Raw genomic sequence first — 24,759 nt, forward strand, 5'->3', positions numbered from 1 at the left:
GTGTCACTTAACTCATCAGCTTGCATTTTTCTGAGAATCCAAATAAAATATGTCAACTTGCCATGCAGTTTATTTTTAGCCACCTGCAGATCTACTTAGCAGTAAGACCTATTACAGAAGACTGGAAGGTATAAACAATCACTATTTCCGATTAATAATTTCAAGATTTCTCTAATATAAAATTACTCTTGAAGCAAAAGTTTCTTTAAAAGATTTCTGACCTACAGTCACCTTTTCTTCCTAAAGACCCTGATGATGATTATCTCACAAACAATATGTGTTTAGAAACTGTATTTATTATTTCACTAATAGAATTTTTATTCCTAAAACTGTGCTTTTGATAAACAAATATTCTCATTCATATTGGATTACACGTATTAATGGCAGAACCAAATAATGTATTAGCAAATCATAATTAAATATTCTTTCTTAATCTAGATACAGCTCTCACTTTAAGGTAGAAAATAGTCATGGTCAGAAATATTTGGGTGGTGGCCACTCATTGGGTACATTCAGTACTGAATGAGAATGTGATACTCTGGCTTTTACCTTGTCCATTGACCATTTGTCATGAGAATGTTCAGCATATTTGTTAATGAAGTATTCCAACTTCTCAGGAATTGTAATGCTATGAGAAAAATAAAGAAAAAAAGCTTGATTTTTACAGGATTTATAGGAAATCATACCAGTAATTTACTCACAGCTTATGATTGCTTAAATCCCACTTGATGCATAACTGTTAAAAAATCATTTTAACATAGTATTGCTTTTCCCTAGTGCAGGAATAATATATAAATCAAGCCGGTAATGTTCTTATCTGCTCATCTTGTATTAATTCATAACTTATTATGTCTTCATAGAAGTTGTATATATTAAAAATTATATATAATATAATTAAAATATATTGCAAGACGAGGATAATCAATCATACAAAAAAAATTTTTTTAAACCTGAATCAAGATATGGTTAGATTTAATGAGCTTAAAGACATACTTCCCTTCCATATTCATTCTTTTAAGTTATTCTCCCTTTTTGACTTAAGTCTCTTCTGCAACAACTATAAGTAGGTAAAAGATCTCCTGAAATCTGACCGGTGACACTTTTTCAATGTACTAAAGTTTTAAATTAATGTCATACAACTAGAGATGTGTTAATGATTTTAAATTTTATGGTCTACATATAACATTCTACTATTAATATGGACTATAGCGAAAAGTAGCTACTCATGCTCTGTGATCTTGATAAAATTTATTCTCGATTCCTTTCATATTTAATTAATATTTGATCTCTTCAACAGATGATAAGTGCATGCAACTGATGACCAAGTCCAACTATGAGACTTGGGAATATCAAATAGATCAATGAACGGAAAATCAAATATATATAATTCCATTCACTCATGCATATAACTTATTAACACAACTACCATTGATAACTGACTTCTAAATAAAACCTAGCATAGTGAGATGGTTTACTGTTCTTGTGCAACAATGTTATCAGTCAGGAATTGAACTATATGACCCAGAAATACTTAAGAAACAATATATAAAGATCACAAAGATGTAGCAATGATTGATATCACTAAGTAAACCTACTCTGGTAAGAAGGCCCCAAAGGGGTAAGCCTAGGTAAATGAATACACATGCCCGACAGCTGTTAATCAGTTAGATCTAATAAATCAACACCAAGACCACCACATGTTCTGATGTTATTTTAAAATCGTGGATTATATCACGTTAGCAAACCACAAACTTACCCATGTAGGAACTGAATATGTGATATTTTGGTTTACTTACATTGGAAGAGAAACAAAGGATCAATCACATAAGCCAAATACTGGGGGGTAGAGTCTTTTCTCACGGGACTGTCATCAAATACCAAACATGCAAATTTAAGGCATTATCAAACTAATGGCATACCACTTGGGTTGAATTTTTGATCGGTTATGGAAGCTAAACCAGCTGGGGGGCCACCCAGAAGCCTGAAAGTTGAACTCCCAAGCAAATTCGGATGCCGTGGATGAGAACTACCACTGACTGCCTTGCTAACACCATAATCTTGCGGAGTCACCAAGGAATCGATAAGATAATGTGGCATGAAGAGTCAGCTTTCCTCGCAAATGGGAAACCATGGTCCTACTCAAAGACAGTAACAACAAAAATGCTGAGACTCCAAACACCTGAAGTACTGAGACATCCCATTTGTAAAAACAATTTACGCAACTAAGTATGGGTAAGCAGTTTTATGTGACGGAACATTTGATCTGTGGTTAAGGCTGTCACGTTGCATTCTAACAGCATGCTACATTTTCCACAAATATTCTCATTTGATATTCCCTGGAATCTCATGCTGTGCTTTATGATGCTGAACACCAGGTGCTACCCCTTAGACGTTGCTGACATGTAGCGGTGACTCTCTGCAGCTGACAGAACAGCTCTGCCCTGCCGGGATCACCCCCAGTCAAAGATGCGCTACAGAGGCTGGCTGCAATTAATAAATACTTGGGGTAAATTTTCAGCTACAAATATAGCTGATATCCTTTCTTGATTCTCATTACCGTAGATACTATCATGTGGTCACACACACAGAATCCGGGTTATGTGACGTAGCCTAGAAGGTACATCGTTATCTACTTCTGACACGTGTATGATCATTATTATCACCACTGTTCATTCTGTCAAGTAAAGGGACCCCTACCAAAAGGATACCAATTCAAAGGGGGCATGGATTAGAGAAAGTTCACATTAGTACCTTATTCAATTTCAGACTTCACACATCATTTACAATAAAAATCTGCTGCAATAGAAAGAGTCCATACTTTGAGGTATCAACAGGTTGTGGGTTAAAGTTCCCTTCAGAATCCATTGATGACTGTTTTTCCATCATACTGACATAATTTGACTCCATGTAGTCTGGAGGCAAAGCTCCCGCAACGGCACTCAGGCAAGGCAGTGCCAGTTTGAAAAGTTCTTGTTCATATTTCTGGAAGAAATGGAGGACCAAAACAAAACACCAAAAGCCTGGGTTACTGTTGAGCAAAAGTTGTCAGAATGATCGCTGTGGCTGGCACAGCGCTGTCAGAAAAGATCGGAATTACCCCCAGGCTAACGTAACTCCCTCGCAGACTCTTTCTCTAGCAAATGGAAAGTATATGTAGCCTGAAATCCCATCAAACATGAGACGGGCTGAAGTCAGAGTTACTGAGTTGCTGCTTAAGAAGAATAAAAACTCTGCTTCTCTAAGAGGTTTTCTCCAATATTTGAAATGAAATATACTCGGATATTCTAAATGTATAACATGTCTTTACAACTGAAACATAAATTCAGTAGATGAATAGCATAACTATAGAATACTGCCATACCATATTATAAAGGCTATACTTGAAAAATAAAGGAACATTCCAGAGAGTAAGAAATTTTAACTGATCTGTATCATATACAAAGGTATGAAAAATAAAATTCTAAACCGAGAAAGAAATTCTATAGGGAATATGCAGAGTCAAAATTTCTGGGAAGAGGTATTTGTATATTAATCACATAACTAATTAAATTTGTATTTATGAATTTTTAATTTTTTAAAGTTTATTATTATTGTTATTATTTTGAGAGAGAGAGTGTGAGCAGGGGAGGTGCAGAGAGAGGGGGTGCAGAGGATCTGAAACGGGCTCTACGCTGACAGCAGAGAGCTCCATGTGGGGCTCGAACTCGCAAACTGTGAGATCATGACCTGAGCTGAAGTTGGACGCTCAACTGACTGAGTCACCCAGGCACCCCAGTATTTATAGATGTTTCAAAAAGTAGAAAATAATAATTATTTAAAAATTATCTCACTTCAAGTGTTCAATTTTAAATTAATGCTGTAAGTTCCTCTAAAAATACCTTCAACATTTGTAATTCGGTAACAGAAAGCATCAAGATGTAGCTTCCAACTGTAATCACAGATGAACTTGACTCTATTATGTAGCAAACTTCTGGATATCCTGCTCTGGTTGTCTAATAATGTCCACCTGGGAATTCAAGCTGATTTCGATTAATAATTTTAGCAGAAGCATACAAAGCATGCTGTTCTGATTTTTCTCCAAAATACTATCCCCTTCCAGCCTTCTGAAAATATCTGAACTATCCGTTATAAATATGCCAAGTGTTAGGGAATGTCACATATAGAAAGCAACACTGAATGGAGGGACTTTAATTTCCATAGCAGCAAAGTGGGAAAAGTCAGGAAGGCCACTGGAATATTATAATTTTATGAGGCTGCATATTTTTATATGTGATAAGATTTTGTCAGGTTTTAAGATCAGGGTGACTAGGGAGGGTTTGAGTCCAGGTAAGTCCAAATGCACCAAAACTTGGAGCGCCTGGGTGGCTCAGTCGGTTAAGTGGCCAATTCTTGATTTCAGCTCAGGTCATGATCTCACGGTCTGTGAGTCTGAGTTCTGCATAAGGCTCTCGGGTCTCAGTACAGAGCCCACTTTGGACCCTCTGTCTCCCTCTCTCTCTGCCCCTCCCGTGCTTGTGCGCGTGCTCTCTTTCTCTCTCAAAAATAAACATTTTTTTTAAATGCACCAAAACTCAACCATGTTCATAATTTCCTAAAATGCTTAGCCATTTTAAATTCTGATGGTGTTATGGTCACAAGGACCATGCTACCATAATAATTATGAAAACTCGATATCAATTACATTCTCAAAATATGTTGTATGTTAGAAAAACGAAAAAAAAACCTACACAAGTCTTAATAAGTAAAGATGATATTCTACTAGGAATATTTACAACTTTTAAATTATTTTGTCACACAAAGCCCACAAAATATTGAATCACCTTTTGAGACAGGGCGTCAAAAATGCCCCAAAACAACTTTCTTGATAAATGAAGTTCTTCTTCTGAGGCAGCTCCGAAGTTCCCCCACCCTCCAGGCAGGCAGTAATATTTCCAGCATCTTTCATAATGATTTGTCAGCAACTATGTGAGGAAACAATTAATTATAAAAGTGATGACTTAAAGGTACCATTTGGATTTTTCCCATTTCCACCCATGTGATTTGACCCAAAGGCCAAGTAATAAGGTCAAAACTGCTCAATCTCCTATGAATTCTTCTGGAGAATACTATACTATGCCTCTTTAAAATCTAACACTAATCACAGTATGAGGACCAAATACCCAGGTTTACGAACAAACCATCTAGAACAGTAGTCTTTATGAGAGTGTTTGGTTACTAATGTATCCTTGAGTCCTATCTATTAGATGGTATCATTTACTCACAGTTTCATGAATCACCATCCCCTGGATGTGCACATCTACACTTAGTGACAGGACTGACCTCAGGGTAACCCAGAGGCACAAGTAAATATCTCTAGGATACAGCACCAGAAATGTACATTCTAAGGGAAATCTACCTCTCAATATTTTTGCTTCCTTTTGCCAATCCTTCATCACCACACTTCAGGCTTTGCTTCAAGCTTGAACATCCCAAACTACTCCATTTCAGTAATCTCCTTATCTATATTTCTCTGGTGGTTATGGATGCAACGTATTATCTTTCTGAGTATCTGTGTTGCTTCTTACATTTTCATCTATGCATATTTTGTTTGTTTAGGACTAAACTGAATTTAAAGACAAGGATAGAATCTTCAAATTATTTGGTAGCTCTTTGGATAGTTCATTTTTGATCTATAAACTAACAAATATTCACAACTACTTGCTGAATTAATGAAATGATCTTTATGAATCAACAATAAGTTGTTGGACTCTTTTCTGTAACTAAGAAGGGAAACAGATTGATAAGGATTATTGTTATTAAAACAAACTACATGTTGGGGCATCTGGGTGGCTCAGTTGGATGAGCGGCCAACTCTTAATTTCGGCTCAGGTCATGATCCTAGGGTCATGGGATCGAGCCCTGTAGTGGGCTCAATGCTGGGTATGGAGCATCCTTAAGATTCTCTGTGTCTCCCTCTGCCCCTCTCCTGCATGCGCTCTCTCTTTCTAAAAAAAAAACTTAAGGGGTGCCTGGGTGGCTCAGTCGGTTAAGAGTCCGACTTTGGTTCAGGTCATGATCTCATGGCCTATGAGTTCAAGCCCTGCATCGGGCTCTGGGCTGACAGCTAGGAGCCTGGAGCCTACTTCGGATTCTGTGTCTTCCTCTCTCTCTGCCCCTCCCCTGCTTGTGCTCTATCTCTCAAAAAAAATAAATAAATAAACATTAAAACATATTTTTTAAAAATAAAAAAAACTTAAAAAACAAACAAAAAATGACATCTCTTACTACAGAGATAATTCTATTATGGTCTCCCCTTCAATTACAAAATACACACACATACAATTTAGAAATCTCAAATGATGAAATATTGAGATCTAATGTGTTCGGATTAACTTGGAAATATCTATAAGGTAAAAGAGTTTATCACATAAAGTAATACTGTCTCTTTTTTCAGGTACCTTCCAGCTCATTTATATCAAGAAAATTTTGCATGGCTAAGGGTCTCTAGATGATAAAAATGTAAAAATGGGATTGGGGGCAAGGATACAATTTATTTTACATAATTAATTAATTTATATAAATTTATTAAACCAAAATCAATTTTTCATGGAGAAAGACTGTATTTGCTAAATATCTAGGGATGGTCAGAGTAACAGCATTCAAAAAATAGACGTATTAATATTTCAAACTTCTTTTTCCACCACTCTTACTGGGTGGCCACAAGGAAAAACCAGATGACAGTGCAGAGTGGTTCCCTATAAAACAGTCCATTACGTGATTATGACCTCTACCCATAGACCATGCTATTAGACGTACTAGGACACATCAAATATTCTAATGCTAAGTCTTGACTGAGATACTAGATGACAGAAAAATGTTCCCAAGTCAGTAACACACTATGAGACTAGATCATTCATGAACAGAATCATGAAGCTGGGCAGAGAAAGTGTCAGTGATTTTTCCATACTTGGTGACAAACTCTAACTACATACAGAAGTTGTCTTTGAACTCTATGAAATTACACTTGGAAACTGTCATGAAATTACCAACTTAGAAAATGTTTCAAAAGTCTGCTCTTTATCCCTTGAGGTTGCTAAGATTTTAGGCCATATCTACCACCATGTTTTCCAGACTTAACGATACCTTAGTGCATCGTTTCCTTGTTGCCCATCTTTTTTCCCAGTGATTTCTATTTCCATTCACCTAAAGGAAATCAATCTTGAAAATTCTATGATCTTTTATTACTTATTTTATTGTGATATACACATTTCTCAAATTTATATGTCCCTTTTCAAGAATTGGAAGAAAATTTCCTCGTCAAAAATCAAACATGGCGTTTCTAAGAGCTGTGCATATTGTAAGAGAAGCAAAGTCAGAGGACTCAGTAATCAACTAACTGCAAACATTTCCTATCCTTACCTTAAGAGGCATCTTCGCATGTTCATTTAATAATGGGACATCAAACACTAATCTTCGGAGCAAGTGCTGCATCATAGAAGGTCTCAATTGGCTGGTGGAACAAAGTTCATTTAAATAATGAAGGGAAATGTGTCTAAACTAAGTAAATAGTTCATCAGACTAAATTATATATGCCAAGAACCTCTCTTCAGATGGTGGTTAATTAGGTGCCCCAATCCAAAGATCAACAAAAGGCTACACAACTATATAAAAGGTTACATCCCAACTCATCTCTACTCCCTAGACCTGAAGAGCATTCCTTAGAGATGGCCCTCTTTTCTCCTCCTTCACTTTCCCACCATTCACAGTGGCAGACCCTAATGCTTCCTGAGACCCTTCCTCCAGAAATAACTTCTTTCTCCACTCTACTGGGTGGGAATGGTCTTCAGTGACTGAATTAGAAGCAAAAAGAAGAAGAAGTATCCCAACAGGAGGGAGAAAAAAAAGGCTGAGACAAATTTTGCCAGAGGTGGAAGGGAACAAAAATCAACATACAGTGAACGTCTACTATGTGGGGTCATCCTGAATGTTTCACCTTGTTTAATATTTAGATAAACTCTATGAGGTAGGTATTTTGATTTCATTTTTACAGAATTTGAGGGCCAGTGGGGCTACAGACAGAACCTCCTAATTTTTCACCTCCTTCAGTCCCATCTGGCTTCTAAGCCATACATACACTTTACTGTGAGTGCAAACTTTTCTTCATCAGTGGACTGCCGAGCCACGTGCTTTCACCCACTCTTGAAATCAGAAAGGAGCCATCACCCCAACTAGGGAGCTTGAGAAATTGTCATGCTAGCTGTCAGAGCTCCAACAGGAGAAGGTATGCTCTGGTTTTCACAGTAAGACATTTGAACACTTCCATTTACGGGAAGTGGTTTTCTAGGCTGGAGGAAATAAAGTCAGCCTTCATGATTGCCACACATAAGTAATGCTTTAATATTATACTATATCATTTTCTATATTTATGAAGTCTCTTTTTTCTTTTCTCTTCTGGAAGAGGAGTTAAAATCATCACACATAGTCAAAAGGGGAGAATCTATTAATCTTACACTACGGCGGCCAGAGACTCCTCACACAGTCACCCTACCCACCAACATCCAGAATAGTAAAATTGATCCAGCATTATATCCAATGGCCAGATACCCTAGAGAGGCTTGGAGGGACACTCCAGAACTTGACGAGGAGCATGGGTGCTCTGATAAGACTCAGACCTTGGGTACAGGGGACTACCTAAAGTGAATTAATTTTTTGATACAGAAATTGTTTCCAAAATTCATAACTATTTGTCAAGGGCCATATAGTAAATGCTCTTCCTTAAAGGAGAAGAAACTGGATTCGGAGTTGGCTTCCCACTTACCCACAAATAGAGAGCAAACAAACTTCTATGGAATCCCGCTGAGCTTTGGTAAGTGAGCAGCCCTTCGAAAGTCTGTACACAGTGTGCAGTAACGAGTCAATGAGAGAAGCATGGTGTTCTGTGCCCGCGAAAAGAGGGGCACATCTTGTTAATAAAGGCAACACGGCTGTGCAGAGGTACCGATTGAGGGCCAGGGCCATGTCTGTGGCACTCAAAGCAGCCTAAAAAGAAATCGTGAGAGTAGAAAGTCATTTGTGTTTGGCAGTAGACAACTCTCAAAGGGATGAACATGTTGACGTGTAATTTCATTATCTAGAAAATGACAAATACAGTGAAACCTGGGTTTGTGAGCATAATTCATTCTGGAAACATGCTTGTAATCCAAAGCACTCATATATCAAACCAAATTTCAAGACCCATTGGCTCAGTTGGGATCCTGTGACGTCTGGCGTCATGTGCGACTCGTATTAGAAGACATCGCTCACTGATCAAGTTAAAACTCATTAGAAATGTTTGCTCATCTTGCAGAACACTCATAGAACAAGTTACTTGCAATCCAAGGTGTTCCAGTATATGAAAAGTGAAGATGTATTCCTCAGTTATACCTTTAAATGTGGTCCATGTGATTTTTTTTTACCACTAGTAACAATCAACTTTCGATTGCTCACAAATAGATAAAAATGAAGTGATGTCAATAGTGATCTCTACCTCCCCAAGAAGCCCAAGAGGCTCACATTCTATAATAAAATATCAATGGTAGGATGAGTGTGAGTTGAAGACACTAATGATATCCAAGAATGTGAGTACTTTACTAGGGGAGGAAAAAGAGAAAGAAGCTTATTCCCATAACAAATCTCATGTTCAAAAATTCTTCCATAATTCTACTTAATAACGTTTACAGTTTTGCTCCCGTCTATCGGAATCGACAGTCAAAGGTTCATTGTCTTCTTGTGTTCTCGACTATCCTATTAGGTTCAGAATTACATGTGAACACCCCCAACAAAGAAAAAAGAAAATTCAGTGTATTTTTAGGAGTCTCCTCTCAAGACTTTCATGAAAAAGCTGTTACCACCTCAAGATCTGGTTTTCTCTGGAATCAAAAAGACCCACTTAATTGAGAAAAGGAGGTATTATAACTATCGAAATGACATTTAGAGCTTCAGCTTACTCTACAATGCTTCAAACAGGAGAGTATTTACACCAGGAATGACAGATTCTCAGTGCGGGCCACAGGAGGCACAGGGAATATTACAGCCTTATCTATGCTTTAAATATTATAATGATGATATTATATTATAATGATGATATTATATTGTAACGATATTATATTATAATGATGATATTATAATGATGATATTATGTTATAATGATATTGTATTGCAATGATGATAAGATGATATTATATTACAATGATACTATATTCTAATGATGACATTATGTTATAATGATGATATTATATTATAATATAGTATCCTTATAAGTATTATAAGGATGATACTGTTATTGGCACAACTCAACAGTGTCCATTAAATATTCTTAATACTGTAACTGCTTTCATCGAGAAGCATGATTGTTTCAGCCAACCTCCCAAATTAGGGTTAAATGAACTTACTATCTTCCGTGGTACCTGATCAGAATTCTTATCTTAATCCTGAGGTTGTAAGTGCTCTCCACTGTTCAATGAATTCCTTAGGATACAGTCTATTTTATGTTTACCCACTGCCTGCCTAAAAATATAATTGGTACTGACTAGACATTTGGTGACAATACATAAACGAATGAATACATCTATGGAGAACAGGCCAGAGGAGGAAATGTCAGGAATTGAGAATGTTCATTGTTAAAATCATTACCGTATCTAAAGAAGCAGCAGCCCGGAGATCAGGCAGAAAGCCAACCTCGAGAAGATGGAGGAGGAAATCTTGAACCTCAATGCCATAGACCCTGTCAAGGAACAAAACCATGGCTGCCTTGTGATCTGGGCAAAACCCCGCAGACATGTCAGGCTCCACCACATTCCCATCTAAAAGACAGAAGGTAACATGTTGTTGTTAATGGACAGATTACAAATGGCTTCTCTCCAGCCTTCTCACATTCAAGTAAAATTATCAGTTGAATGTTTTTTTTGTCCTTTACCCACAGGCAAGTGCTAGGAACTGGCCTAAGAATTACCACAGGGCAATGTAAATTCAAGGTCATTCGAAATGTGATTTGGGCATATCCGTTTGTTAGCTGCGTATTTGATTCAATACACAGCATTATGCTAGACAATGCGAAACAAAAAGGCATCCCAAATCTACATTGTGAAAACTAGTAAATACCATAAGAAGTTAAACTGCAAAGTTTCACTGTTTTCAAAAAATCAGTGTTTTCTTTTTTTTTTTTTTTTTTAATTTTTTTTTTCTACGTTTATTTATTTTTGGGACAGAGAGAGACAGAGCATGAACGGGGGAGGGGCAGAGAGAGAGGGAGACACAGAATCGGAAACAGGCTCCAGGCTCTGAGCCATCAGCCCAGAGCCCGACGCGGGGCTCGAACTCACGGACCGCGAGATCGTGACCTGGCTGAAGTCGGACGCTTAACCGACTGCGCCACCCAGGCGCCCCAAAATCAGTGTTTTCAAAAACACTAATAACACTCATGCATCCCTATATGATAATCATGGTTCATTTACATATTTATGGCTTGGACAAAATGATGCAACTCTATGAATCAGTTGGACTGTCAAATGAAATACGTTTCATGAATCATAATAGCATTTAACAACACTTAAGACATATTTGAGAATCAGATTATTTTCTCTATTAATAGTCACTATTTGATGCTTGTATAGATCAGGGAATCTCATTAGAATTCCATAGATCCACACATTGGGAATCACAGAGATATGGAATTAGGGGATTATGTGCCAATTTAAAAAACTGGAGGACAGATCTGTTTCCTGTTTGGCCATGTGGTAATTATGCCAAATAACATCCTGCTACTGATAATACACTATGAGAATCTACAAAGACTATCACAGAATCATTAATATTGATACAATGTTGAAAAAAGAAGGATCCAGGGAAGAGGTTACCTGACCACAATCATCCTGAAAAAATAAAGTCACCAACTTGTTTGTTTTCATTCGTAATTAATGAATGGATTTCATATCTGAATCGTGACAATAAACAAGTAACAATGTTTTCAGGGACATTATATTAAAGGCTAATACCAAATAGCTTCCATTCCTTATTAAATGATAATAATACCCATATACCCACTACTTTCCTTCCTATCATTAAAATAATGGGAATAACAGCTTGTTTGTGGTGTTAGGTGCTGTGCCAGGAAAGTTACAGACACCATTCGATAACAATTTTCACAAGCACACTGTGAGGCTGGTATTCTTAGCTACATTTAACAGATGACCACTGACCTTTAAGGAAGTTAAATAACTTGCCCAGGGTTGTACACCTAGTAACTGGCAAAGTTAGATTTAAACCAAGAAAATCAGCTTTCAAATCCAACCAAAACTGATTTAATCCTTAATGTTAAATCAGTATGTTATATTTTTTAATTAAAAATCTATATGAAATTCCAGTCCGGTTTAATTCTCCTAAAAACTGCATGATAGGGAATTCAAATTTATAAGATTCTATGATTTTTTTAAAAAATTCTTTTAATGTTTATTTATTTTTGAGAGACAGACAGACAGAACATGTGCAGGGGAGGGTCAGAGAGAGAGAGGGAGACACAGAATCCGAAGCAGGCTCCAGGCTCTGAGCTGTCAGCACAGAGCCCGACACGGGGCTCGAACTCACGAACTGTGAGATCATGACCTGAGCTGAAGTCAGATGCTTAACCAATGGAGCCACCCAGGTGCCCTAAGATTCTAAGATTTTAATATACAGTCGTGACTAATGAAGTGTTAAGCAACCTGCTGATCCTAAAATAAGATCTGTGTTTTAAACACTCAATCAGGTAGACATTCATGTTAAGGAATGTTACAGCTACACATACCTGGGATTCAAGACTCATCGAGTTGCTACAGTTGCTGTTTCACTTTTACCATCTCCTCAAACACAGTGGAGACAATAAAGCTGACAGACTGCCTCCTGTCAAATTTCTGGCTTTTGAACTAGAAGAAGGAAGGCCATGTATACTGGCCTTACTTTGTGGTCCCTGCAATATTCATCTGCCTACAATTACAATTATTGCCTTAGATAGTCTGTCCAAATCTGCTGGGGCCAAGTGCTGCAGGGACTGAACATGAACTTTTTAAAATTTATTTATTTATTTTGGGGGGGGGGGCGGAGAGAGCGCACCAGGAAGGGGCAGAAAGACAGAGAGAGAGAGAGAGAGAGAGAAGCCCAAGCAGGCTCCATGCTGTCAGCACAGAGCCTGATGTGGGGCTCGATCTCACAAACCATGAATATCAACTTTTGAGACTGTGTGTTTGTCCCTCAAGTTTTCTGAACCCCTCCCTCTTTCATTATTATTCTGGGCCATGCTGTAGTTCTAAAAGATGTATGATAAAAAATTTCTGAGAAAGGCCTCAGCCATCACTAAGGGAGGAAGAACTAATCATTAGAGGCAAACTTCACATCCTAAATATATAACATACAGTAACAATTATTGTTGATAATGGGTGATGCTTAAATGGGCAACTGACTTGTCACGGAAACATACAGAAAAGTACAGCTAAAAGTTTAGCTTTTAAAGTTGACTTAAATGCGTACCACTCAAAATAAAAACATACAGTTTTCTGTATATATTTTCCATGAAAGGAAAGTGGTAATAAAAAAGTAGAAATTTAATAATAACCAATGGATTGGGTTTTAAAAATTAACTTTCATCGTGATTGTGAGAGTTCACAAAAAAATCCTTTGAACCCCAAGGTAGAAAATATAGTGCATATTTATAAAGGAAAACACCACCAAATATCATTACAGCACAACTAAATAGAACAGGAAAGAAACCACCTTGAAAAATCTTGAAGGCTAATGGCAGATAACTGGAGCAAAATGATATTTACTTTGGGGGAATTCTGAATGAGACATCTGGATATTCTTAGGGGTTATGTTCTTGGTTTTTCATGATAACTGATTTTTTCTAAAAATGTAGCACTTCTTCTCTCTTTCCTAATCTGGGTAACACTGGTATTATTATCTTTCTTCTGACAACACCAATTTTATGCCTCAAAATATAGGGAAAAGAAAGGACAATGTACTTAAGTAAATGAACATGAGTTAGAAAGAGAAGTGGAAAGAAGGCAGGTGAGAACAGTCTGTATGTATACAAAAAAAAAAGAAGTTGCCTCAAGTGGAGAAGATGAAAAGCCACAGACAATTATTCAGTCCATGCTTTCTCAAAAATCACAAAGAATATTCAACTCTTATGGCTGGAAGATCTGGGTTTATAAGCTGGGCACATATGAAACTACTTTCTCTTCATCAGAAGGCTGGCTAGGAGGGTAAGTCACGTTCAGTTACACAGTGGTCCCTTCATTCTGGACTACATTTCCTTCTAAAATTAGAAGTTTATGTAAAAATGACATATGTAAGAATATCCAATAAAAAATTGAAAACTGAACAAAATTGAAACTGGAAAAAGGAAATCTAAGTATAATTTGGAATCTAATTTGTCCCTTAGTGGTCTTGAATAACTTTTAAAAAAATGTTTATTTATTTATTTTGAGAGAGAGAGAGAGAGAGAGAGAGAGAACGAGCAGGGGAGGGGCAGAGAGACAGTAAGACAGAGAATCCCAAGCAGGCTCTGTGCTGTTGGCAGAGAGCCCAATGTGGGGCTTGAACTCACAAACAGTGAGATCACGACCTGTGATGAAATCAAGAGTTGGATGCTTAAACAACTGAGCCACCCGAGAGCTCCAAATCTTCAATAACTCTTAAATCTTTTTCTCCATGGTAGGCAGAGTGAACCACCAACAGGGAATTGGCCTCGGGCCGACACCATGCGCTATTTCTGCTGTGGTTTGGGGGCACTGCGGGGGATCGGTGTGTGTGTAAACCACCCAAACTGTGAGGCATCTGTGCTTCATCCAGCAATGCCTGAGCCCTCCCTGTTCCCCAACCCAATCTGGCCCCAGGGGAGGGGCCACAGCTGTTGGACAAAGGTTTATGTACAGAGTAGGTTATACCTTTATTTTCCATGCTTTTGGGTTAATATTAAAAACTAATCACAAGCAGTTGCTAAACCAAAATGACATACTGTAGGAACGGCAATAAACATTTCATCAAAATGGTAAAAAAACTTTTTTTAATTCTCTCCTTTGTCTTGGTAAGAGCACTTCTTTCAACACACTGGGAATTTATAAATGTCTAAGTCAGAAGCTATGGTCATTTCTGGGGAAAAAAAAAATATTATAAGGAAATGACAATGAAAACTATCCAAAAGAGTGAAGAAAGGAATTGCAGGCAAGAAAGACAGAGAAGAATGAGGGCCAAAAAAAACAAAAAAAAAAAAACCCAAAAAAACAAAACAAAAAAAAAACCAAAAAAAGTGGAAAGAAATTAGATGAGGTACATATTTGCTCTTCTCTGGAAACTGTCTGAAATGTCATGTACAAAAATCTCATGGAAAACAGCCGTTTAAAAACAATGAGGCTGGAAAATACTTTACAAAATAGTAACATCTTTTTCATTTATATACGTGTGTTTGTAAATGTCTGTGTAGAAGAATATGGCAATAGAGCTTTTTCTTAATTCAATGAAAAAGATGTACTTTATAGCTTTTCCCTTTTTAACTTTTTTTAATGTTTATTTATTAATTTTGACAGGGAGAGAGAGCCAGCAGGAGGCAGAGAGAGAGAGAGAGAGAGAGAGAGAGGGAGAGAGAGAATCCCAAGCAGGCTCCGTGCTGCCAGCGCAGAACCCGATGCAGGGCTCTATCCCATAAACCGTGAGATCATGACCTCAGCCGAAATCAAGAGTCAGACGCCGAACCCACTAAACCAATCAGGTGCCCCAAGTTTTTTTTTACTTTTCTTGAAGAAACGTAAACCCAGTAACTATGCTGCATGGCAGTGGGGACTGGGGGAGAGGTGTTGGGGGGAATGTCGAGTGCTGATGGTAGCATTTAAAACATCATGTCCTCCAATGCCCCACTGAATTACAAAGAAGCTGGCCTTACCTTTGGCTATCGTTGGCATCTGAAAAGCAATGCTGATTACTCCCACCAAATCTCCCAGTGGAATTAGGGATCTCAGAATTGACCGGATTCTGATGGCTTCCCCCTTACCAGCATGAATCAACTACATGAAGGAAAACAAAGGAACGTTAGAACAACTTCATGAAATCAGTGTTACAATTCCATCCAGAAAATCTGAAGAATGGGTCTCCCCATCTAAAATAATTTTCTGCAAATTAATTATACGTATAAACTTAGACCTCTCACAGAATTTGTTATTTTAGGCTTAGAGACAGATATTTACTCGTCCACACAGTACTGCTGACATCAGCATACGCCAAATCATGTACTACAGCATAGGCCCACTGGTTTAACCATCAAAACAGTAGTTTTTATCCTCTGCAGGGTACTAAAATACACTGAAAATCTGATAAGGCTACAAAGGCTTACCTTGCAAAATTACATATAAATACCTATTGTAACATGAATAAATACAATGAAATCATTATCTTTGGACCCAGAACACATAGTAATATTTATGATTGATTTAGCCTCTTTCTTGCTTTGGGATGAAAATGTAAGTGTATCCTTATCCATATTCCATACTGATTTCTCCCAAGGAAGGGTTTAGGATGTAGTGGGGGAAACGTGAATATGAATCATAACAGGTTTTTGAGGCTGTCACTGGCTAATGGACGACCTGTAAAGACTGGATGCGATATGTCAAGAACCTCAGCAAGGCTCTGGAACAGACCACGGGCTTTCAGACTGGGGGGTGGGGGGGGGGCACCTGTTTCCTTCCCCACAAGGTGAGAAACACAAGTACAATCTCTGTCACATAGGAGGTCTTCAACCAATCGATACAGAAGATGAATAAATTTCAGAAGTGCCAACTTTAGCGCCTTACTGAGTAGCTTGGTTTTTTTCCTCCTAGTTTAATAGAGCACAAAATTTCCATTTATTGGCATAATTTCCTGGTTCCTTTGATCTTTCATGTCAACTGAGAAAAGAACAGATACTGGGAGCATGAAGTTTTTTGTATGCAATCACCTCCAGCATACAAACAGGCTCCAAGTCCTTCTAACATTCTGACATTTCTCCACGCTGGGATTCCTCTCTGTTCACAACAAAAAGTTATGTCAAGAAAACATGAAAGTTTTTTTTTTTTTCTTTTAAAGGCTTTCTCTGATTTTATTTTTCTTAATGTTTATTTTCGAGAGAGACCGAGTGTGAGGGTGGGGGTTACGGGCAGAGAGAGAGGGAGACACAGGATCCGAAGCAGACTCCAGGCTCTGAGCTCTCAGTAGAGAGCCAGATGCAGGACTTGAACTCAGGAACTGCAAGATCATGACCTGAGCCAAAGTTGGACGCTGAACCGATTGAGCTGCCCAGGTGCCCCAAGAAAACACGAAGGTTTTAACCTACAGCCATGAGAGAAGGAGACCAAAACAAAAAACGAAAAAACAAAAAAAGAAAAAGAAAGAAAAAACAAGTAGAGAAAAATAAAACACAACACGAAAAAAAACCGCACAAAACCCCCACAGATCCTAAGCATATGTAGAAAGATGTGATCTGTAAGCAACAGTCCCATGGGCTTTTCCGTTTAGACGTGTATCTGCCATATGCCCCAGCACTGTTCACTGTGTTTCGATCTCTGTGGTCTTTCCCATTCCCAGGCCATGAAGCTAATTTTATGAGCCTTTAAAAGCTAGCACTTTTAAAATGAATACGACAGAATAAAACAAAGCCGGTTAGGGTAAAATAAAGTACAAAACATCGAATGTATTATGGAGTAAAAGTAAGTACCATTCCAGGAGACTTCTAATTTCTTCTCCGTCAGAACATTTTAGAAAACACCAATCCATAGAGCCTGAATAGCTGTTTCCATCTCTGTAACCACCCGCACTCCCACTTTCCCCTAAACCAGTGACGGGCATATGGCAGCTCCCTCAGAGACGAGATACTGTGCACCAAGAAAATGACTCTTGTTGGGAGCTGTTGCTCTCTCTCTCTCTGCATGCACTAAATTAGCAGAGGAAATTTATAGGAAAAATGTATTCTTTTCTTCTTCAAGTACAGGGAGGCTGAATGCGTTTGAGAGATATAGATGTAACTGGCTATTCCACTAATGACTTGTACTGAAATCTCATTACTAATTTTACAACCAAGGCATTTCCAACTAAATAAACACTTGTTCAGCAATTAGGCGGCTGCTATTATTTTTAATGGAGCGTGGAGATTATTGGTTTTGGATGCCGTTATGATGTTTGCTGGCTATGGATTGTTTTCTGTTTTTATTTATTTATTTTGGGAGAGACAGAGACAAGCATGAGTGGGGAAGGGAGAGAGAGAGAATCCCAAGCAGGCTCCCTGCTTCCAGCACAGAGCCCAACGCAGGGCTCGAAATCATGAACCGTGAGATCATGACCTGAGTCAAAACCAAGAGTCGGACACTTGACCGACTGAGCCAGCCAGGTGGCCCTGTGGATTCTTCACATAGACGGATAAGCCAGGATCGCTGTTCTTGGGCCCCAAAGCACTTACATGCATTTCAGGAGCACAGCGTCCTAAGAGGTCAATCAAAGCCGCATAAAACGTCATGATGGCATTCCCCATGTGGATAGTGTCATCCTCCTCCTCTTCTGTCTCACTTTTGTAGATTGTTCAAAAGAAACAGAAAGCAAAGGAAACATGATGATAAAATGACACTTCACGTTTATTACATACTTCTTGGAGAAAAGGGATCCCCAAGGTAATTCATTCTGCCTCTTCTGCTACTTTTCATGTATGTGATTAATTTGTAGCTTGACATTTTTAAAGGGAAGTAACAACGAGTTAAAGACCAGACACCAAGAATACATTTGTGGGAACTTTAATACTGAGAATCCCTCAAACGAAAAAAAGAATTGCTAATTTGATGGAATCTGCTTATTTCTAGAGGCAGACAACCTTTGTTTTAACAAAGAAAATAACTAATGGAAAGACTTGGTAAGTTTAAACTTACTTTTTTTTAAGCTTATTTATTTATTTATTTACAGAGAGAGAGAGAGAGAGAGAGCGCGCATACAAGCAGGGGAGGGGCAGAAAGAGAAGGAGAGTGAGAAAGAATCCGAAACAGGCTCTGCACTGTCCTCACAGAGTCCAATATGGGGCCCAAACTCACAAACTGTGACATCATGAGCTGTGAGATCTAAGCTGAAACCAAGAGTGGGAAGCTTAATGGACTGAGCCAGCCAGGTGCTGTTTAGAAGACTTTTATGAATAGCTTACATCTACAAAAAAGGTGACAAAGATCTGTCCTATAAGATAGCAAATGTAAAGCACCTAGGACAGTGCTTGGCTCAGAGAAAGTACTTAGAAATGTGTTATCTTTCACTTACTACCTCTTTACCATGTACTCTACCCCACCCAGCCACTCCCAAATAATCCAACATGCCTCCCTCCCCATCTCTGTGAGAAAAACAAAGACTTCATTATCTTGCTAATGAGGGACCAATCTAGATGGCCTTGGAAGATCACATCATTCACCCCTCCCTTGGTAGGTGGCTCAGCTGGACCTAGCAGTCTGCAGGGTGACAGCAAGGCCTTGTTGACCACATCCTCTTGGCATGCAATGCTGCTCCCAGGGCGCTGTGTGCCCACTCACTGGTGTGGTCCTGGGCCAGAGATCTCTTGATATATTTTCCACTACTTAGAGAAACTGAGGGCCACCTAGCTCCTCTGTGGCTAATTGATAAACATGTAACATGATCTGGGAAGACTCCCAGTCTGAAACCACCTTGGACTTGACATGGACATCTAGGCCTAGTCTGTGTATACAAGAATGAGGGTCTGCAGGACTACTCTGCTTGGAAATTTGCCTCCAGTAAGCCCTACATTCTATCTTTTCCAGGGGGGTCAGTAGCATGGGAGTAGGATCTGTTAGCAGGACACTCACCGCCACAGATAAAAACTGTGAAGCAACATGCCTGGGTTGACTCATGTCCGTTGCTGGAATCAAGTATTAATAATGTCTACTATGTAGAAATGTAAGGTAGCTACTGCCTCCCATATCAGCCATTGTACATAATCAAACATTTTGCTCCTCAGAATGACAACGCCCCCTTTTCTGGGCTTTACCACTATGCCAGTTAAGTCCCCCATTCTCTTGCTAAAGGTCTTAATTTCTTACTTTCATCTTGAAAACTCATTCCAGCTAGCTTCCCACCAAACCCTACTACAATTTCAGAATCTTGTCTGCCATGGTTTGTAATGACTCGCTTTGCCATACCACCCTACCCCCCCGGGAAAAAATTCACAAAATACATCTCCTCCAAACAACCTAAACTTCTCCCTGCTACATTCACCCCATCTTCCTTATTTTCTCTTTATTCAAGCTATTCCCACAGCAAATTCCATCCTTTCTTCTTTTTTCATTAATTTTTTTAAATGTTTGTTTATTTTTGAGAGAGAACAAGTGTGAATGGGGGAGGGGCAGAGAGAGGGAGGCAGAATGCAAAGCAGGCTCGAGGCTCTGAGCTGTCAGCACAGAGCCTGATGCAGGGCTCGAAGTCACAAACTCTGAGATCATGACCTGAGCCAAAGTCGGATGCTTAACCAATGGAGCCACCCAGGCACCCTGCATCTGTTCTTCCAAGTCTAACACATTGGATTTTCAAGGTCAGAAATCATGGGTACCAGAGGATTCTATTGCAATTGACAGAATACAAATCATATTTTGTAAAATTTCAAGACAAGGAGTATAATTTGCTCCTAAGAGTATATATATTAGACCTACAGTGTTTTACTGGATCCGCTAGTTGGTGAGGGACCATCTCGAGAGGGATCCTCGGCTATTTTTATGGCTTCTTCCATTGCTGCAAGAAGACCGTTCCCACCTTCCCCTCTCAAAGCAGGACCGAAACACTCAGGCCTCCGGATGAGCAACCTCACCACAACATTAGCATTCTCTTCCACGCTCTCCCCTAAAATCAAATGAGGAACAAGAACAAACAAACATTGGTTACATGGACATTCTGAGCCAATAGATGTTATATTAGTTCATTTAGATTTAAAGAAAAATCACTAAAACCAAAGGACATAGTCACTAATAAAGCTAGAATTCGACTTAAATCACTAGTTTTATGTACACAAGACTCAGAAAGCTTCTTGTACTTAAAATTTGGAAAGTAAAAAGCATTACAGATGCATAGTTTTTTCACCCTTGTTAATTCATTATAGGAAATGAAGCCATAAGCCTACCTATTAATTAGGACCCAATTATTCAAATTTACAAGAACTTGTAACTGCCTAAAAATGTTAGTTTAATAATAAAACCATCGCATTCAAAAAAATATTAGAAATTAAATTATTACTGTGAACAAACTACTGATTATAAAATATTTTACTTTTTCTTTACTAATATTTGCTTCTTAGATGAAAATGCTAGGATATATTATTATTTTATGCATCTATTTTTATGCAGTTTTAATCATGACCAAAAAAAGACCCAAAGCAATTAGTCTTACCATTACAGAAGACAGCAAATCGGAGAAAGTCAAGGTATCTCTCTCCTTCAACTGGATTCCACCCAATATCTGGGTAACCCTTAGATACCAGCATCGGGCAACTCTGCAGTCCACAACCAGCCAAATATCGAACTACCTACAAACAAGGATAAGCAAATGTGTTATCCTGTGGGTCGGAAGTCATTAGATGCTAATACGATACATAATAAATGATATTCTCAAAGGACAGTTTAAAACAAATGTGGTTTTGGGGTGCCTGGGTGGCTCAGTCGGTTAAGCATCTGACTTCAGTTCAGGTCATGATCTCACGGTTCATGGGTTCCAGCCGTGCATTGGGCTCTGTGCTGACAGCTCAGAGCCTGGAGCCTGTTTCAGATTCTGTGTCTCCCTCTCTCTGTGCCTCCCCTGCTGGTGCTCTGTTTCTCCTCTCTCTCAAAAGAGAATAAAACAGTTAAAAAAAAAAGAATGTGGTTTTGCAAGTTTTTGTTTTTTTAAGTGTTTGTTTATTTATTTTGGGGGAGGAGGGGCAGAGAGAGGAGAGAGAATCCCAAGAAAGCTCCGAGCGGCCAGTGCAGAGCCCAACTCGGTGTTCGACCTCATGAACTGTGACCTAATGACCTAAGCCGAAATCAAGAGTAGGCAGCTTAACCGAGTGACCACCCAGGTGCCCCTGCAAGTTGTTTTTAACCTCATGACAACACATGAACTCTCTTTAGCAAAACGTTAGAATTAAGAAATATTTATAAATCATAACAAAGTGCTATCATCATAAAAATATTTATAAATCAACTCTATGAAAGAAAATGTTCCTAAGTTTCACATCATTTAATTTGAGACTTTTATCTATAAACATATTTGTGCCACCTGGCTGGCTCAGTCGGTAAACCATGCAACTCCTGATCTTGCAGTTGTGAGATAAGCCCCAAATTGGATGTAGAACTTATGTTTAAAAAATTGTGTGTGCATATATATGTGTGTGTGTGTATATATATATATATATATACACACATTTATATTATATATCATATATGTATTATACATTATATATAAATCACATATATATACATAAATATATTATGATATATTTGATAAACTTCAAAAATGTCTAAAGACCCCTCACCCAGTATAAAACCTGAATCCATTGGAGATACTGAAAGACCCATCTGAGATACAGTGATATTTAGAAAAGTGAATTCACTTTCAACATGGTATTATCAATTTAAGTTTGTATTCAAATACCTTGGGTTCAAATCTTTTCTGCATTATTTACTGGATCCTTCTGAGCCATGGTTTCACTCTCTATAAAATTTGAGCAAGTATTACCTACCTTTCAGTATTACTGATTTTAACACATTGAATTTTCTGCTTATCGTTGCCTTTTAAATTACTGTTTTTTTTTAATTTTTTTTTTCAACGTTTTTTATTTTATTTTTGGGACAGAGAGAGACAGAGCATGAACGGGGGAGGGGCAGAGAGAGAGGGAGACACAGAATCGGAAACAGGCTCCAGGCTCCGAGCCATCAGCCCAGAGCCCGACGCGGGGCTCGAACTCCCAGACGGGGAGATCGTGACCTGGCTGAAGTCGGACGCCCAACCGACTGCGCCACCCAGGCGCCCCTTAAATTACTGTTTTAAGTGAATGTTGATCCTTGGCAAATTTCATAACTGGTCCAGTTTTAAAAGAAATCCCTGTGTTATTATCAATGGCAGTAGACTGCCAGTCAAGCAACTTATCAAATTAACCCAGATCAAGTTAAATCGGCTTGAAAAAGAAATAAACAATCTAGCTAAAAATATTTTGTACCAAATTTAAGTATAATTTATGTACAACAAACTCATCTATTTCAAGTACAAGTTCAGTGATCTTTGAGAGATTTATGCATTGGTAAAAACACAGCACAGTCAAGATGCAGAACATTTCTATCACAGGGAGCCTGTGGGGCTCAGTTGGTTGAGCATCCAACTCTTGATCTCAGCTCAGGTCATGATTTCACAGTTTGTGAGTTCGAGCCCTATGTTGGGCTCTGTGCTGAGAGCATGGAACCTGCTTGAGATTCTGTCTCTCCCTCTCTCTGCCTCTCCCGCTTTCTTTCTCAAAATAAATAAATAAACTTAAGAAAAAAATAGAACATTTCCATCACTCTTCAGGACCCATCCATCCCTCCCTGCATGTGGATGCCTTGACAATCTGCTTGGTGTCACTACAAATTAACTGGTCTATTCTAGAACATGCAATCCATGTATAAAGATATAATGTACATGCATGTGTGTGTATATATATATATATATATATATACACACACACACATATATATAGTATGTAAATGTATAAATGCATATAAGTATATAATTGTATATATATGTATATAAAGATATGTATGTCGTTCTGTGCCTGGCTTATTTCACTCAGAATACTGATTTTTAGAGTCATTTACGTTGCAACACATGTCAAGACTTCATTCCTTCCCTTTGCTTCATAACAGCCTTCCACCGCATATGGAAATAGTCTGTGTTTCCTTATCCATTCATCACCTGATGGACATGGTTTCTAGTTTTTGGCTAAGATGAACAATGTTGTCAGCAATGTCCACACCTTTGTGTGGACATACATTCCTATTTCTAATGAGCAAGTACCTATGAGTGAGAGGGCTAGGTGTGCGTTTAGGACGGGGATACATTTAATTTGTGAAGAAACTGCCAACCTGCTTTCCAAACTGACTCCACCATTGTTCATCTCAACAGCAACAGGTAAGAGTTCCAGGTGCTCTGTATCTTCCACAACATTTGGTATGGTCAACTTTTTAAATAGTAGCCAATTGAATGCGTGTGTAGATAAAAAGATTTTAGGGACGCCTGGGTGGCTCAGTCGATTAAGCACCCAACTTCAGCTCAGGTCATGAGCTCACAGTTCATGGGTTCGAGCCCCATGTCGGGCTCTGTGCTGACAGCTTAGAGCCTGAAGCCTGCTTCCGATTCTGTGTCTCCCTCTCTCTGCCCCTCCCCTGCTTGTCCTCTATCTCTCAAAAATAAATAAACATTAAAAAATATTTTTTAAAAATAAAAAAAAAAACAAAAAAATGAGAGAGCGTGCACGACTCACTGACCTTATTGCTATGGTAAGGAGTTGGTTTCTAAAAATATGCAAACATACAGATTTTAGTAAAATATATTTGCTTTAAAATATGATTTTAGACTATAAATATTAAACTGTATTTACAGAAATATAAATAATATGAAAATGTGTATTCATCTCTATAATATACAAATATGTTTTTGTTGTGTGGTTTTTGTTTTCCTTTGGAGAGAGAGAGTGAGCAGGGGAGAAGG

General features: G+C 38.3%; 1 protein-coding gene across 1 annotated transcript in view; it reads right to left on the reverse strand.

The window, feature by feature from the left end:
* RYR2 (ryanodine receptor 2) overlaps positions 1–24,759 on the reverse strand; it is a 756,803-nt gene that overhangs the window by 186,307 nt on the left and 545,737 nt on the right. The window contains exons 45-54 of the mRNA XM_047824653.1: positions 21,433–21,568; positions 20,703–20,889; positions 18,470–18,575; positions 15,929–16,049; positions 10,651–10,820; positions 8,798–9,018; positions 7,399–7,489; positions 4,821–4,961; positions 2,819–2,982; positions 550–628 (exon numbers count right to left, since the gene is read on the reverse strand). Of these exons, the coding sequence (XP_047680609.1) occupies positions 550–628; positions 2,819–2,982; positions 4,821–4,961; positions 7,399–7,489; positions 8,798–9,018; positions 10,651–10,820; positions 15,929–16,049; positions 18,470–18,575; positions 20,703–20,889; positions 21,433–21,568 (1,416 nt within the window). The remainder of the gene's footprint in view (positions 1–549; positions 629–2,818; positions 2,983–4,820; positions 4,962–7,398; positions 7,490–8,797; positions 9,019–10,650; positions 10,821–15,928; positions 16,050–18,469; positions 18,576–20,702; positions 20,890–21,432; positions 21,569–24,759) is intronic.

Source organism: Prionailurus viverrinus, chromosome D2, assembly GCF_022837055.1.
Source record: "Prionailurus viverrinus isolate Anna chromosome D2, UM_Priviv_1.0, whole genome shotgun sequence".
Taxonomy (NCBI): Eukaryota; Metazoa; Chordata; class Mammalia; order Carnivora; family Felidae; genus Prionailurus; species Prionailurus viverrinus.